General features: G+C 41.6%; 1 protein-coding gene across 1 annotated transcript in view; it reads right to left on the bottom strand.

Moving 5' to 3' along the window:
* Positions 1–16,151, bottom strand: part of mrc1a (mannose receptor, C type 1a) — a 151,084-nt gene that overhangs the window by 24,582 nt on the left and 110,351 nt on the right. The window contains exons 21-23 of the mRNA XM_043690393.1: positions 10,529–10,643; positions 4,383–4,546; positions 2,957–3,062 (exon numbers count right to left, since the gene is read on the bottom strand). Coding sequence (XP_043546328.1) covers positions 2,957–3,062; positions 4,383–4,546; positions 10,529–10,643 — 385 coding nt within the window. The remainder of the gene's footprint in view (positions 1–2,956; positions 3,063–4,382; positions 4,547–10,528; positions 10,644–16,151) is intronic.

The raw sequence follows: 16,151 nt of genomic DNA, 5'->3' as shown, positions 1-16,151 counted from the left end.
TGCCATGTACAAGGTGGGAGGTGTCCCCACACGTAATGGTGGTATCAATGTCCACACTCTGACACGTCTTACAGCGTCTACCATGACAGGGTTGTATGGAGTTGTCCTGAGAGCCGGGCAGTTTGCTACGAACAACAATCTGTTTGAGGTTTGACGGTTGTTTAAAGGCAAGTAGTGGAGGTGTGGGGAAGGTCTTGGTGAGGTGCTCATCCTCATTGATAACGTGTTGCAGGTCATGAAGAACATGGCGTAGTTTTTCAGCTCCTGGGAAGTACTGAACAACGAAGTGTATCCTGTCGGTTGCAGCATGTGTCTGTCTCCTGAGGAGGTCATTACGGTTCCTTGCTGTGGCACATCGGAACTGGCGGTCGATGAGTTGGGCATTGTACCCAGTTCTTGTGAGGGCATCCCTGAGTACTTCCAGGTGTCTGTCACATTCCTCCTCATCTGAGCAGATCTGGTGTATGCATAGGGCTTGTCCATAGGGGATGGCTGTTTTAATATGCTTTGGGTGGAAGCTGGAGAAGTGTAGCATTGTGAGATTATCTTTGGGTTTGCGGTAGAGTGTGAAGTGTCCATCCTTGATGGAGATGCATGTGTCCAAGAATGAGACAGATTGTCGGGAGTAGTCCATGGTGAGTTTGATGGTGGGATGAAACGTGTTGATGATGGTGAGTTTGATGGTGGGATGAAACGTGTTGATGTCACTGTGTATTTTAATCAGTGACTCCTCGCCATGGGTCCAGAGGAAGAAAATGTCGTCAATGTACCTGGTGTATAATGTTGGTTGGAGATCCTGCATAGAGAAGAAGTCTTGTTCGAACCTGTGCATTAAAATGTTGGCATATTGGGGTGCACATTTGGTCCCCATAGCTGTTCCGTGTATCTGGGTGAAGAACTGGTTGTCAATCAAGGATAACCGTTGTAATCAAGGATAAAGCAGATGAGCTGTAGGATGGTGTTTGGAGATTGGCAGTTGTTGGTGTTGAGTACTGAGACTTTTGCCGCGATGCCATCATTGTGGGGGATGCGACTGATCATGTGACTCAGCCAACATTGTCTACCTTATACGTTGCAGGCAAGGATGCCCGGAGGCATGGTACATTGGGGAAACCGAGCAAAGGCTACGACACAGATGAATGGACACCGCACAACAATCAACAGATAGGAATGCTCCTTCCCAGTTGGGGAATACTTCAGTGGTCCAGGACATTCGACCTCAGACCTTCGGGTGACCATCCTCCAAGGCGGTCTTCGGGACAGGCAGCAGCGAAAAGTGACTGAGCTGAGGCTGATAGCCAAGTTCGGTACCCATAGGAAGGGCCTCAACCGGGACCTTGGATTCATGTCACATTACAGGTGACCACCATTGCACCATTCCAGACACACACACACACAGACAAAGACCCACATGCATACATATATTTTGTGGGGTGAATTTGTACTTGCAGGGTTACATTGTACTTTGCTCAAAAACTGCATGAATTCATGTAAAACTCCGTATCTCACTTTTAAGATTAGAATCAATCTAAACATCATGGTATAGACAGAGAACACAGGAGGCTAACACCTTCAACATATTGTTTAGCTATCACCATTGTTAACAGCTAACCTGAGAATGCAACTTTTTAAGCTAATTGAAAGAAGTGAAGCTGTCATGGTATTCTAACAGACGAAAGGCTTAACAGACAATCAATTGTTCAGTTTCATCACACTGTAAAGTTTTGCTATAAATTTTGTGTGTTAGGATTGAGCCCTCCACCGCCACCTGATGAAGGAACGATGCTCCGAAAGCTAATGTGCTTCCAATTAAACCTGTTGGACTTTTTAACCTGGTGTTGTGTGATTTGTACATCCTTGAGAACTCTCAGACTTCTGTTTCATTTCAAAGGCCAGATGCTTAACAAGGACAGTTGCTTGGAGACAAGGTTATTCTCTGCAATCATGGCTGATGCCTCTATTATGTAATCCCCTGACTGAGAGGCTGAGAGTAGATACAATGAAAACTATTCTTCAAAAACAGCCATCGTTGACTCCAGACAGAATATGCTGCAAAATCATAATTTGCTGTGCTCTGAACAACCAAGCAAAGAGGGGACCTGATGAGCTCTTAAGAGCTGGGAGAGAAACAGCAATATTCTGAAAAAGGAAGATTAGGACTTTGAGCAAGAGGAACATCAACTTCAATATAATAAAGTGGTGCAGTGTCAGTTGAAACCAGCCAAATAATATTTGGTTCTAATAGACAACAGTCACTCATTGACTGGAAAGGTGTGGGTGCTCAAACAGTAGCTCTGAGAAGCAAATGCACTTTTAAAATGTTTCTTTTCTTTGCTTTTGATATTATCGAATAAGTTAGTGCTTTCAACAATTTGAAGGTTTTCCTGTATGTGATAGTCCTATGATGAGCAATGAGAAGATGTTGAAATATAATGCACATTGGGGGAAGACCAGCATCCTTTAAACAGAGTTCTAAGATGAATGAAAATAAGGATGGATCACCTGTGCAGCTCAGTTCTTAAATAGCAATTGATTTATGAATGTGCCCTTGTATTCACAGTGAAGTGCTTGTTGTACCACTTTGTGCTCTGAGAAGCATTTGTGTTTGATACCTCCCCACTATTTGCACAGTGAAAGATGTCTCCTAGGTGTCAATGTTTGACCTGGTTCATATCTGAGCTTTAAAAATGGTGTGACTCTATGAATCCCATGAGTTCCCAATAATGGCAATTACTTCTGTCTCTTGCAAGAGGAAAGATAGGATAGGTGGAGTGCTGTAGAGGTGGGGTGTATGGATAATGAGGAGGATTGCAGAGAATGGTACAGAGAAATAGACAGAAATCCTCCATGAAACTCACCAACATTGACACTTAGCCAATATCTGGTAAAATTGAGCTTATTGAAGTTATTAATAACATGTCTTGAAATGCCATACAATCAGCAATCTAATGCTCACCTTTGTACTTTTGGCAGATAAAGCTTCTTTTAAGATCACAATAATCATCTCTCCAAGATCCAACATCTTTCTTTGTATTCACACTCACAGTAACACAATCAGTTGCCCATATAATAAAAACAAAAAAAAAGTCAGGAATGAGTAAGACACCAGCATTTTTTCAAAAGTTATGAATGAAAGTTCATAATTAAGCTAGGAGTGTCAGACAAAACCTAATTGATAATGTGCCCTGGGAGCATCACAGACAGGGTGTGTGACAAAATGTCAAAGAACTCCTTATTAGTCGTACAGACTTTGTTTTAACACAAAATAAATCATTGGAGAAACCTAATGAGGTGCATGTTAGGCAGTTATGAGGGGCCGAATGACTTACGCTTGCTCCTATTTCTATGTTCTTACGTTCCTAAGACATTCAAAAACCGGTTTTGTGGAGACTCTAGCTGCTGGCGCTGAAGCACATAAGAAGGTAAAGAAGTGGAGTTGTTAGATATTAAAGATTAATGTTCTAATTTTGTACTCCTGGTGGTGAAGTTCACTTGCAAGAAACAGTTATCTAAAATGTGCTGCCTACAAATGGATAGTTAGATGCAAATGCAAAAGTCACGTTCAATGTTGTAATGCTCATAATTGCATTTCTCTTCTCACAGAGTACAAGGGATCATGTGGTGTCCAAGGAAACAGAGGCATTTAAAACTTTGCTCTTGAATTCAATTGCAATACAAAGAATTGCAGTTGCAATAAAGGAAAGTTACTGTAGTCTTACCAAACCTAGGGCTGCTCGCTCTTTGGGGAAAGATGACGGAGGGTGGTTTAACCTGAGGGTTATCAAGCCTCAGGAGACGGGAGAGGTTCAAGAAGGAGAGTCCTGTATGGTTACCTCAGCAATGTGAGAATTGAACCCACAGTGTAGGCATTGCCCTGCATTACAACCAACTGACCTAACCAGCCCAAGTTAAATATAGAATGGACATTATTAAAAAATAAATTAATTCTTCTTTGTTTAAATACTTTCAATGCCAACAATCTCAGCCCAATGAAGCCCCATTGCAGTACCACCATTCTCATTCACCTAATTCTTGAGGCCAGTTCCCCGGTTCCCAGCATTAATGGTGTGAATATTCATCTGATCTATACAAATGATCCTGGGGCAACAAACGAGTTATAGAGTAATCCTTGATTCCACATCAAATTCATTTCTCAAAGGTTTTGTAAGGAGATTCATCACATCCATAGATATATAGTTAACTGACCAATAATATTAATGTAAGTTGTATTCCAGTTTTAACCACTTCTCTTCAAGTTCTAAATGTTGCCTGCTGTTGCTGTTTCTACAGCCCTAACAGCCTCCCTCAAGAGGCTGAAGATTACACGCAGGTGAATACAATTTCTTAACACCTAGAGAATGTTGGGTGTGTTTGCTACTTACTGGGTCATCGTAGGAATGCCTTTGTCCAGTCGGAAAACCCTTGGCCCAGTTAGTATACCTTACTCCTCTTCCATCCGTCCACAGATATTTACTCTCTTTATTAATATCATTTAATCCAATCCAAGTATTCACAGGAAACCCTTCCAACTTCATGGTAATAAATGCTGCAGAGAGAAACAGATTTAAATTTGAGATTATGGACACTCAGCACTGAAAAAAAATATGTGCAATTATTATAACGCCTCTAATGTAAAATGATGCCTTGTATTACTTTTCAGAGCAACACATTTACAGAATAGAGAATTAATCCCAAATTTGGATGTTAGTAATAAAACTATGCCCAGTGTACATATAATCATTGTAATAATTCTAAATGATCTGACTTGTGGAACTTGGAATGGGAATTTGAGCTCTGAATATGAACAAAAAGAAGCCACTTAGCCCATCAATACTGTTCTGGTTCCTTCAAAGAACAATTTGTTGTGGTTCATTTTCCTGCACATCCTCCTCCTCTTTTGAATTTCTACGTTTTCAAATATTTATCTATATCACTTTTAAAAAGTATAGTTTCTGCTTCACCATCATGCTGGTGCCTCCTAGACTTTCTGCTCCATTATTTTGATGCTAATCAGACGTTTGTGCCCTCATGTTACCAACTCATTGATGACTGGAAGGTTTTGTGTCGAGAACTTGAAGCGCTTGTCTATCTTACTGGATTATTATTTTAGTGTAATCTTCCACATATCTCATTACCATATTTTATCTGCCATTCTTTATTTTGTGATCCTCATGCAAATTGCTATCCAGGGTTGCATTTGCCCTTTAACATTGTATTTCTACCTTAATTTTGTTAATTAATTTCTCTACAAAGTCTTTTAAAACAATAAGAAAAGATTTATACTTGATACAGACAAAGCCTTCAATTACTGAATTATTACATTTATATATTAAATAATAAGCCATGAATAATTTTCATATTGGCTGGTGTTCATTGCTGAAACAATTCTGGCTTCTAGTGAATGAGAAAATGCTTCCAAAATGAAAGTAGATTTAAATTAAAGGTAAGCTTCTGAGTAAGTAGAAACTCCAAACATATAACATTATTGTCCATAATTATCACTGGCTGCAACTGATAATCTTTAAAGAGGAGATGTTTCAAATATAGCATATTTTAGCAAAGCTGAAAGATAAGGGAGCCAATGCCTTGGACAAATTTGGAGAGATCATGATAAAACAAAAACAAAAAGGAGTGTGATCCATTTCATTCATTTATTAAAGTGAAAAATAGTCAAATCTAATGGCTTGAGAGAGGAAGCAGAGTGGAAGATGAGACTGAAAACAAACAATGAGAATAGAATGTTAATATAAAATTAACCCTAAATTTTCTACTGGCATTTAATGTGGCAAAGGGCAGTGGGAAAGCAGAAGATAGGGAAGCTTAGAAAGACCAGCAGAGGGCAACAAGGAAAGAAATAAGGTGGGAGAAGATTAAATATGAGGGTAAGCTAGCCAGTAATATAAAGGAAGACTGTAGGACTTTTGTTAGATATATAAAGGCCAAAAGAGAAGCAAAAGTGGACATTGGGCTGCTGGAAAATCACAGTGGAAGACACGAGCAATTTCCCAACATTTCAAGAGAGTGAGGGGACAGAGCTGAGTATGGTGGCCATCACCAAAAAGGAGGTGTTAGAAAAATTGAATGGCCTGAAAGTGGATAAATCATCTGGACCAGATGGATTACATTTCAGAGATCTAAGGGAGATACCTGAAGAGATAGTGGAGACGTTAGTGGTGATCTTTCAGGAATCGCTAGAATCACGGAGGGTCCCAGAGGAGTGGAAAATTATTAAAATGACACCCCTATTTAAAAAGTTACAGTCTTCCTTTATATTACTGGCTAGCTTACCCTCATATTTAATCTTCTGGTTTAAAAATTATAGACTGATTAGCTTAACCTCAGTCATGGGATTCTGAAATCCATTGTGAAGGATAAAACTTCAGAATACTTGGAATGTGTGGTCAAATAGGGCAAAGTCAGCATGTTTTCATCAAGGGGAGGTCATGCCTAAAATCTGCTAGAATTCTTTGAGGAAATAGTGATCAGACTAGACCACGAGAGCCAATGGATGTTATCTACCTGGACTTCAAGAAGGCCTTTGACAAGGTGCTGCCAGGAGGCTACTGAGTAAAGAAAGGGCTTATGGTGTCAGAGGCAAGGTACTAGCATGGATAGACATAAATCAGAGAGTGGGGGTAAAGGGTCCTTCTCAGGATGATAGCCGGTGACAAGTGGTGTTCCACAAGGCTCAGTGTTGGGACAACTTTTCACTTTATACATGAACAATCTAGATGAAGGAACTGAGGGCATTCTGGCAAAGTTTGCAAATGATATGATATGTTGATGGACAGGTAGCATTGAAGAGACGGGGAGGCTGTTAAAGGACTTGGACAGGTTAGGAGAGTGGGCAAAGAAGTGGCAGATGGAGTACAACGTGGGAAAGTGTGAGGTCATGCACTTTGGTAAGAAGAGTAGAGGCATGGACTATTTTCTAAATGGGGAGAAAATTCAAAAGTTTGAAGGACAAAGCAACTTGGGAGTTCTAGTCCAGGATTCTCTCAAGGTAAACTTGCAGGTTGAGTCAGTAGTTAGGAAGGCAAATGCAATTGTGGCATTTATTTTGAGAGGACTTGAATATAAAAGCAGGGATATACTTCTGAGGCTCAATAAGGCTCTGGTCAGACCACATTTGGAGTATTGTGCACAGTTTTGGGTCCTATATCTCAGGAAGGATATACTGGCCCTGGAGCCAGTTCAGAGGAGGTTCACGAGAATGGTCCCAGGAATGAAAACCTTACCATGTGAGGAACGTTTGAGGACTCAAGGTTTATACTCCATGGAGTTTAGAAGAATGAGGGGAGATCCAGTTGAAACATACAGCATACTGAACGGTCTGGAAAGAGTGGATGTTGGGAAGATGTTTCCATTGGCAGCAGAGACTAGGATTCAAGAGCATAGCATAAAGTAAAGGGAAGACCTTTTAGAAGGGAGATGAGGAGAAACTTCTTCAGCCAGAAAGTGGTGAATCTATAGAATTCTTTGTCACAGAAGGCTGTGGAGGCCAGGTCATTGAGTATATTTAAGACTGAGATAGATAAGTTCTTGAGTACCAAGGTGATCAAGGGTTACAGGGAGAAAGCAGGAGAATCGGGTTGAGAAACTTATCAGTCATGAATGAATGGCACAGCAGATTTCTGCCCCCATGTCTTATGATCTTAGGGCATGTAAATACGAAATGAAAAGCAGGAGGTGGAATGGATCCTCTTCAGGAAAAAGAGGAGGATTATTGCTTTGACATTCAGAATATTTAGTGAGCACTTTTCATGTCAGCACCTTTTAAGAGAAAGACATGGGTGGAGGGTTGTTTTTCAGACTGGAGGCCTGTGACCAGTGGAGTGCCACAAGGATCGGTGCTGGGCCCTCTACTTTTTGGCATTTACAAAAATGATTTGGATGCAAGCATAAGAGGTACAGTTAGTAAGTTTGCAGATGACACCAAAATTGGAGGTGTAGTGGACAGCGAGGAGAATTACCTCAGATTACAAATATTGCGTGCAATTCTGGTCTCCTTCCAATCAGAAAGATGGTGTGAAACTTGAAAGGGTTCAGAAAAGATTTACAAGGATGTTGCCAGGGTTGGAGGATTTGAGCTATAGGGAGAGGCTGAACAGGCTGGGGCTGTTTTCCCTGGAGTGTTGGGGGCTGATGGGTGACCTTATAGAGGTTTACAAAATTATGAGGGGCATGGATAGCATAAATAGGCAAAATCTTTTCCCTGGGGTCAGGGAGTCCAGAATGAGAGGGCATAGGTTTAGGGTGAGAGGGGAAAGATATAAAAGAAACCTAAGGGGCAACTTTTTCACGCAGAAGATAATACATGTATGGAATGAGCTGCCGGAGGAAGTGGTGGGGGCTGGTACAATTGCGACATTTAAGAGGCATTTGGATGGGTATATGAATAGGAAAGGTTTGGAGGGATATGGGCCGGGTGCTGGCAGGTGGGACTAGATTGGGTTGGGATATCTGGTCGGCATGGACGGGTTGGACTGAAGAGTCTGTATCCATGCTGTACATCTCTATGACTCTATGACTCTATGACATATGACAAAATGTTAGTCGAAGCAGAGATGGTAAAAGTAATGGAAAAGAAGAAAATTGAGAAGCAGTAATTACTGTATTGGTTGCCTATGTTTTGAGTGGATATGTCTTCTGTTCTGGCAAATGAGACATCATTATTTCAGGACAGATGAAAGGACAGTGTTAACAAATACAAGCCAATTACTTGAACATCATTGGTGGGTAAGAATCATGGACTCAAAGAATTATTTAAGGAACAAAAGGCGGCTATTTGGCCCATCAAATACATAATGAACAATCCCATCATTCCAATTCTCCCTACTCAAACCCCATGTCCCTTCAAAGTTATCACCCTCAGGTATCTAAACAATTTACTTTGACATCATTGATCGTTTCTGCTTCTGCTTCCATTAGGGTAATAAGGTCTAAGGAATTACATTTGCTGATTGTACCAAATTTACAATAGTGTCATGAAGTGAGGATGATAGTCATCGATTGAAATGGAACACGGAGCAGAATGGATAGACAAGTGGCAGATGGAGTTGAAGATAAAAAAAGAGCAAAGTGAAGCATTTTGGCATAAGGGAAAGGCAGAGATAATATTGGCCCAATTGCAGAATTCTAGAGAGTGCAGGGACAGAGGGACCTGAGGGTGCATGTACATGAAGTTTTGCAGTTGTCAGGACATATTCAGAAAACATTCAATGAAACACGTGGAATTTTGAGCATCATAAAAAGAGGCATTAAATACAAAAGCAGGGATGTTAGACTGAACATTCATAAAACCCAAGTTTACGCTCCCATTGCAGTACAGCATCCAATTCTGGATGCCAAGCCTTAGGAAGGGTGCAAGGGCCTTTGAGAGGATGGAGATAACCTTATTACAGGATGTGGTCTTTAATTACAAGGTTAAGTTGAAACTGATGATATTATTTTCTTGGAGCAAAGGAGATTGAGGAAAAATTTGCAAGATATTTACAAGATTATGGCAGATTTAAGTAAAGGAAATCTTTTCTTGTTATCTGATGGAATCTGAAAGACAAGGAGATACAGATATAAGATTTTGGGAAGAGATGCAAGGAAAGTGCAAGGAAGAACATTTGTATGAGGGAAGTGGTAATGACTAGGAACTTGCTGCCCATGAGTATGGTAGAAGGGGAAATAATTTACAGTTTCCAAATTAATTTCATTGGGCACTTGCAGGAGATCAATTGGGTACCTACAAAATTAGGGAAAAAGAATGGAATCAATGGGCTAACTTGCCTACTTCTCATCAGTTAGTGACTCTATGGGCTGGATTTCATGCACCCCCATCGGAGTCAGGAGCTGGGACCACCTAAAATCCAGCAGGAGGCCTGACCACTATTACTGTTTACAGACAGTGCCCAAGCTGTCAGAAATTTAACAGTGTGCAGAGAGATGACAGGCAGTCATCCATCTATAGGCCTGTCGAAGCTCTGGAATGTCAAACTAATGGCTACTTTAGGGCATCATCACACAACTGTTGTCTGTAATTTACTGGTATTTGTGTGGGGTGTGGATGGTGCTGGGGGAAAGTCGCAACACACAAGAAGTCTGACCTGCACAAGCTGGTGTTAGGTAAGGAAGAGGGGGTATCCCTTGTTTGGTGCACTCTGTCAGAACTCCTTGAGGCCTTTCACTAGTCTCTTGAACCTGCTTACTCCATCCTCACTGAGACTCTCCAAACCTGGATTGACCTGAGCTTTTTGCTTATGTGGAAATGCTAGTAGGCCCATCATTTGCTGCAATCAGTGTTACTGGCACGACAGAGCTGGTGGTCACTCAGACTGGCTGGTCACTCAGAGTGGTGGACCTTCTTGAGAAAGTGGCGTATTGCCTTCAAGCAATTAAATCTACTCCTACCATTGAGTCATGGTGGGGCAACTATCAGACGCCTGGGCATGTTCCTCATTAACCCTGATATTTTAGCTGGAGTAGGTGGGAACCAAGGGGCCTTAAAAAGTCCAGCCCTCTGCATTCCATTACATACCTTGTTCTTTAGCATTTTGAATTGTCACTAGGTTTCCCTCTTCTTTTATACAAATATCTCTCGCATCTTTCCAAGACAGTTGCTGTGCTTCTTCCTTGCCATAAAACTTGAAACACTAGAAAAGAGCATCAAAATGTGCCAAGTTATTAGACTGTATAACGCAGAGTAATATTTTTAGAAATGTGCAGCAATATCACATCAGAATTCAGGTTCATCATTGAATATTACTGAAGATTTGCATTGTTATCAGTAACTCATTATTATGGTTTCTGGCAGGCCCTGTTTCATCAAACAATATTGAGGAATTTCAGATAGGAGGCATACTCATGATATGAGATGCAGAGAACTGGAAAGCAATTGAGGAAAATTAAGAAGCAGTGGTAAAGTGATGCCAAACTTGTGTTTGTTAAACAAAAACAGAACTTGCTGGAAAAGCTCAGCAGGTCTGGCAGCATCTGTGAAGAGAAATCAGAGTTAATGTTTCAGATCTGATTACTCTTCCTCAGAACCAGTCACCAGACCCGCAACACTAGCATTGATTTCTCTTCACAGATGCTGTCAGACCTGCTGAGCTTTTCCAGCAATGTCTGCTTTTGTTTCTGATGTACAGCATCCACAGTTCTTTCGGTTTTTACTGAGTTTTTTAGGGCCTGTGGAGTCAAGAAGAATGGAAGAGGAAGAAAGTCGTTGAGTTGTTCTGCTCCCAGATGAAGAATTTATTTGAGTCACAGTAAGTTCTGATTTCAACATATAACAATACAATAATACAGAAGAAAATGTAGCACAGTAGAGATGAGGAGAAACAGAAGAGGAAAGTTCAGAGAATCACCCAATATTATGGCACTTATGAAAAGGAAGTCAAAGATGTTTCAATAGGGAAAAAAGAAGTCATTAAAGATGACACAGAGGTTGCTCATCAGGACAAAGTGTTCATTTGTATCTTATCACAGGCTATTGCTCCAAATATTTAGTTTATTAAATAGACTCATGCTTTGTAGAGAATTGGGAGTTGTTGAAGGACAAAGAATTTGATTCTCTGACAAAGGGACCATGGTTGTGTCATCATAGTCTTACCAGACCATAGGGGCTGCTCCCTCACTGGTGGTGATTTAACCTGATGGCCACCAGACCTCAGGTGAAGGAAGCGGTGGAGAAGAAGAGTCCTTCATGGTAACCTCAAACTGGTGATGGGAATTGAACCCACACTGTTGGCATCACGCTGATCTGTAAACCAACAATCCAGCCAACTAAGCTCAACCAATTCTCAGGACAAAGAATATGGGTGACATATCATTTTCTTTTCTATTAGCAAAATTTTATTTAAAAAGTTAGAGGCACATATTGTGAAGCTGCTCTTGCATTTCCTGCAAGTGAACGTATATTGAAGATTTCCTTTCATTAATGGAATGAGGGCATCACTGGCTGGGCCAGCACTTATTTGCCCATCCCTAATTGCCCAGAGGACAGTTAAGAGTCAACCACATTGCTATAGGTCTGGAGTCACATGTAGGCTAGACCAGGTAAGAATGGCAGTTTTGTAAAGGACATTAGTGGGCCAGCCAGACTTATCCTGAAAATTGACAACGGTTTCATGGTCATTATTAGATTCTTAATTCCAGATATTTTATTGAATTCAAATTTCACCATCTACCATGGCAGGACTTGAACCCATGTCTCCAGAACATTACCTGAGTCTCTGGATTAACAATCCAGTGATAATATCACGAGATCATCACCTCACCTGTTTAAGATCAGAAAGTTGAGCCTGGGAATGGAAGATCTCAAAACTTTCCCACTAATATTCACGGCTTCATTTATTACCTTTGTTTTGTTTTACCCAGTTATTCTGCAATTTATTGAGGCAATTTAATTTCTATTCTGCAATGAAAACAAGTCATTACATGCAGGGATCAAAGTCATCAATAAGATTATGCCTTGCGATGTGATAGCAATTCCCAAAGATCCTTTCATGATATCTTGGCTTCACACCGGCTGTAATATACCTAACCAGGTAGGGTTGGGTGGGAAACTGACTTTTAATTTGTAAGATTTCAGTTTTGATATTCCTTTTACTAAGTCAGATTTTGTGTAAGCATGTATGCATTAAATTCTTGCTTCTATTGATGCATGTGAGGTGAACAGTGAAAGGCAGCCACAAAACTCCATTCCTGAAAAATTATTGATTTAACTATTTAACTTTTTTTTAAAGAGTTTATTTTTGTTGGGATGCATGATCAGTAAACTTGTAAAAGTAAAGCCATTTAAGTAACTATTATTATTGGCTTTGTGCTGGTTTCAGCATTACACTGTGTTGAGCAAAATACCTGACCAACCCGGGATGATTGGGATTTTCCTGAACCATCAGTTGTTTATGGATTAAAAGACTGAATTCAAAGTGCAATAGCACTGTGTTTGCCCTCTGACTTTCCTCAATAAGACAAAGCTCCCCGAGGCCTTATTCATCAAGGCCTCTGACTCCAATCAGGCCAACCTCAAGAGGATGCTGCCAAAATACCACCAACACCGTCTCCTTCCTACTAAAGGATTGAACATACTGACCAGTGCTACACAACCATCTAAGATGCCTACCACTCCATTTCCCAACCTCACTTCGGAAAATCAGATAACAGCACTGTGTTCCTCCTCCCAGTTTACAAACAGAAGCTGAAACTGGTCTGAGGCAACAGAAGAGCTTCTCCAGGACCGTTTGGAATCAGTGGACTGGACCATATTCAAGAACTCAGCAGGCAACCTAGATGAGTATGCCATCAATGTCATGGACTTCGTTAGCAAGTGCTTGGAGGACTGCATGCCAAAGAAACCAATCCCAGTGTACTCCAACCAAAAACCTTGGATGAAATGGGAAATCCATTACTTACTGAAGACCAAGTGTGAGGCATTCAAGTCAGACAATCCAGACCTATATAGAAAATCTAGAAATGACCTCTGCAAAGCCATCAGAGATACCAGGAGGCAGTACCGGACCAAGTTAGAGACCCAAACCAACCATGTGGATACCTGTAGCAAGGCCTACACATTACAGGATAAAACATTAAGCAGAACAAGATAATGGACAAAAGCACATCTCTCCCTGATGCCCTCAATGCTTTCTATGCTCAGTTTGAGCAGAATGCCAGAGTTGCAGTGACACCTTCCCTGACAGCCCCAGACACTCCTGTTCCCTCAGTCACTGCTGCAGACTTCAGATCGGTCTTCCTGGGAGACAACCTTAGGAAAGTGATGGGCCCAGACGGTGTCACCAGCCAAGCACTCAGATCCTGTGCAGACCAACTAGCAGAGATATTCACCAATATCTTCAACTTCTCCCTCCTACAAGTCAAAGTCCCCAAAGCTTCAAGAACACTACCATCATCCTATTACCTAAGAAAGCACATGCAATGTGCCTTAATGACTTCCACCCAGTGGCTGTCCATAATTGTGAAGTGCTTCGAGAGGATGGACATGACCCACATCAACTCCAGCCTCCCAGCCGGCCTTGATCCCCTACAGTTTGCCTATCGGCATAACAAGTGCACAGCAGATGCCATATCCCTAGCCCTGCACTTATCCCTGGAACAAATCATAGAATCTCTATAGTGTGAAAACAGGCCTTTCGGTCCAACAAGTCCACACTGACCTCCGAAGAGTAACCCACCCAGACCTATTTCCCTACCCTATTATCCTCCATTTACTCCTGACTAATACCTAACCTACACATTCCTGAACACTATGGGCAATTTAGCATGGCCAATTCATCTAACCTGCATATCTTTATTTGGATTGTGGGAGGAAACTGGACTACCCGGAGGAAAACCATACAGACACAGGGAGAATGTGCAAACTCCACACAGACAGTTACCTGAGGCTGGAATTGAACCCAGCTCCCTGGTGCTATGGGCAGCTGTGCTAACCACTGAGCCATCGTGGACAACAAGAACATCTACGTCAGACTCTTGTTCATCAATTACAGCTCCACCTTCAGCACCATAATCCCCTCCAGATTGATCTCAACACTCTGTGACCTTGGTCTTGGCTCCACCCTCTGCAACTGGATCCTCAGCTTCCTGACCCACAGACCACAATGACTGAAGGAGGCATCTCCTCCACAATAACCCTCAACACTGGAGTCCCTCAATGATGCATTCTCAGCCCCCTACTGTACTTCCTGTACACCAATATGTCGCCAAATTTTGAACAAATACCATCAATAAGTTTGCTGACAACCCTACTGTGGTAGGATGGATGTCAAACAACAATGAGTCAGAATACAGGAAGGAGATAGAGGGCTTGGTAATGTGGTACAATAATAACAACCTTTCTGTCTCAATGTTGGCAAAACATAAAAACTGATCATTGCCTTCAGGAAGAAAGGAGGAGGACATGCTCCCACCTACATCAACAGAGCTAAGATAGACAGGGCTGAGAGCATTGAATTCCTAGGGGTGATGATAACCGCCAATCTGTTCTGGACTTCCCATGATGCAATGGTCAAGAAGGCACAACAATGCCTCTTCCTCCCCCAGGAAGGTTAGGAAAGTTGGTATGTCCATGAGGACCCTCACCAACTTTTACAGATGCACCATAGAAGGCATACTGTCTGAGCACATAACTGCCTGGTACAGCAACTGTTCTGCCCAGGACCATACAAAATGACAGAAGATTGTGTGCAGAGAACCAGAGCATCACAGAAGCCTACTTCTCATCCATGGACACTATGAAGACTTCCCATTCCCAGAAAAGCTGCCAACATTATCAATGACTCCTCCCACCCCAGTAATGCTCTCTTCTGACCTCTTCTGTCATGCAGCTGATACAGAAGCTTGAACACATGCACCCAACAGTTTCAAGAACAGCTTCTACCCTGCCATTGTTAGACTGATGAACGGACTCTCTAACTTCAAATAACATTGATCTTGCTAATCTTGCTTTATACACCTGCTGTGCAGTGTAATCTGTATGCCTTGCTCTGTCTAAGCACGCTTTGATCTCTATATCTTTGTTTACTATGATCTGCCTGCACTGCTCAAAAACAAAGCTTTTCACTGTACTCAAATACATGTGGCGACAATAAATCAAATCAAATCAAATCAAAGCTACAAAGCAAAATTTGCCCTAACTATTGGCAGAGTGATAGAGAACATTGTTACTTTTATATCCTCGCCAATTTCTCAAGTTCAGTGTCACATATACAGACAATGATGGATGGCATGGTGGCTCAGTGGTTAGCACTGCTGCAGGGTCCCAGGTTCAAATCCAGCCTCGGGTGACTGTCTGTGTGGAGTTTGCACATTCTCCCCGTGTCTGCGTGGGTTTCCTCCGGGTGCTCCGGTTTCCTCCCACAATCCAAAGATGTGTAGGTTAGGTGAATCGGCCATACTAAATTGCCCATAGTGTAAGTGCAATGCATGAAGGGTAGCCAATAATGATTGTTCTATTTTAGAGTCATAAAAGTCTACAGCACAGAGAAAGGCCATTCAGGCTATCAATAAAAAAAAGCACCTAACTATTCTAAACCAATTTCCCAGCAGTTAGTCCAGAGCCTTATAGGCCTTGGCATCTCAAGTGCACATCTAAAGATTTCTTCAATGTTCTGACGGTTTTTTCCTCTACCATGCCTAAAGGC

Source organism: Chiloscyllium plagiosum, chromosome 5, assembly GCF_004010195.1.
Source record: "Chiloscyllium plagiosum isolate BGI_BamShark_2017 chromosome 5, ASM401019v2, whole genome shotgun sequence".
Taxonomy (NCBI): Eukaryota; Metazoa; Chordata; class Chondrichthyes; order Orectolobiformes; family Hemiscylliidae; genus Chiloscyllium; species Chiloscyllium plagiosum.
The sequence above is the reverse complement of the archived record's forward strand: the minus strand, read 5'-3'. Positions and strand labels throughout refer to the sequence as shown.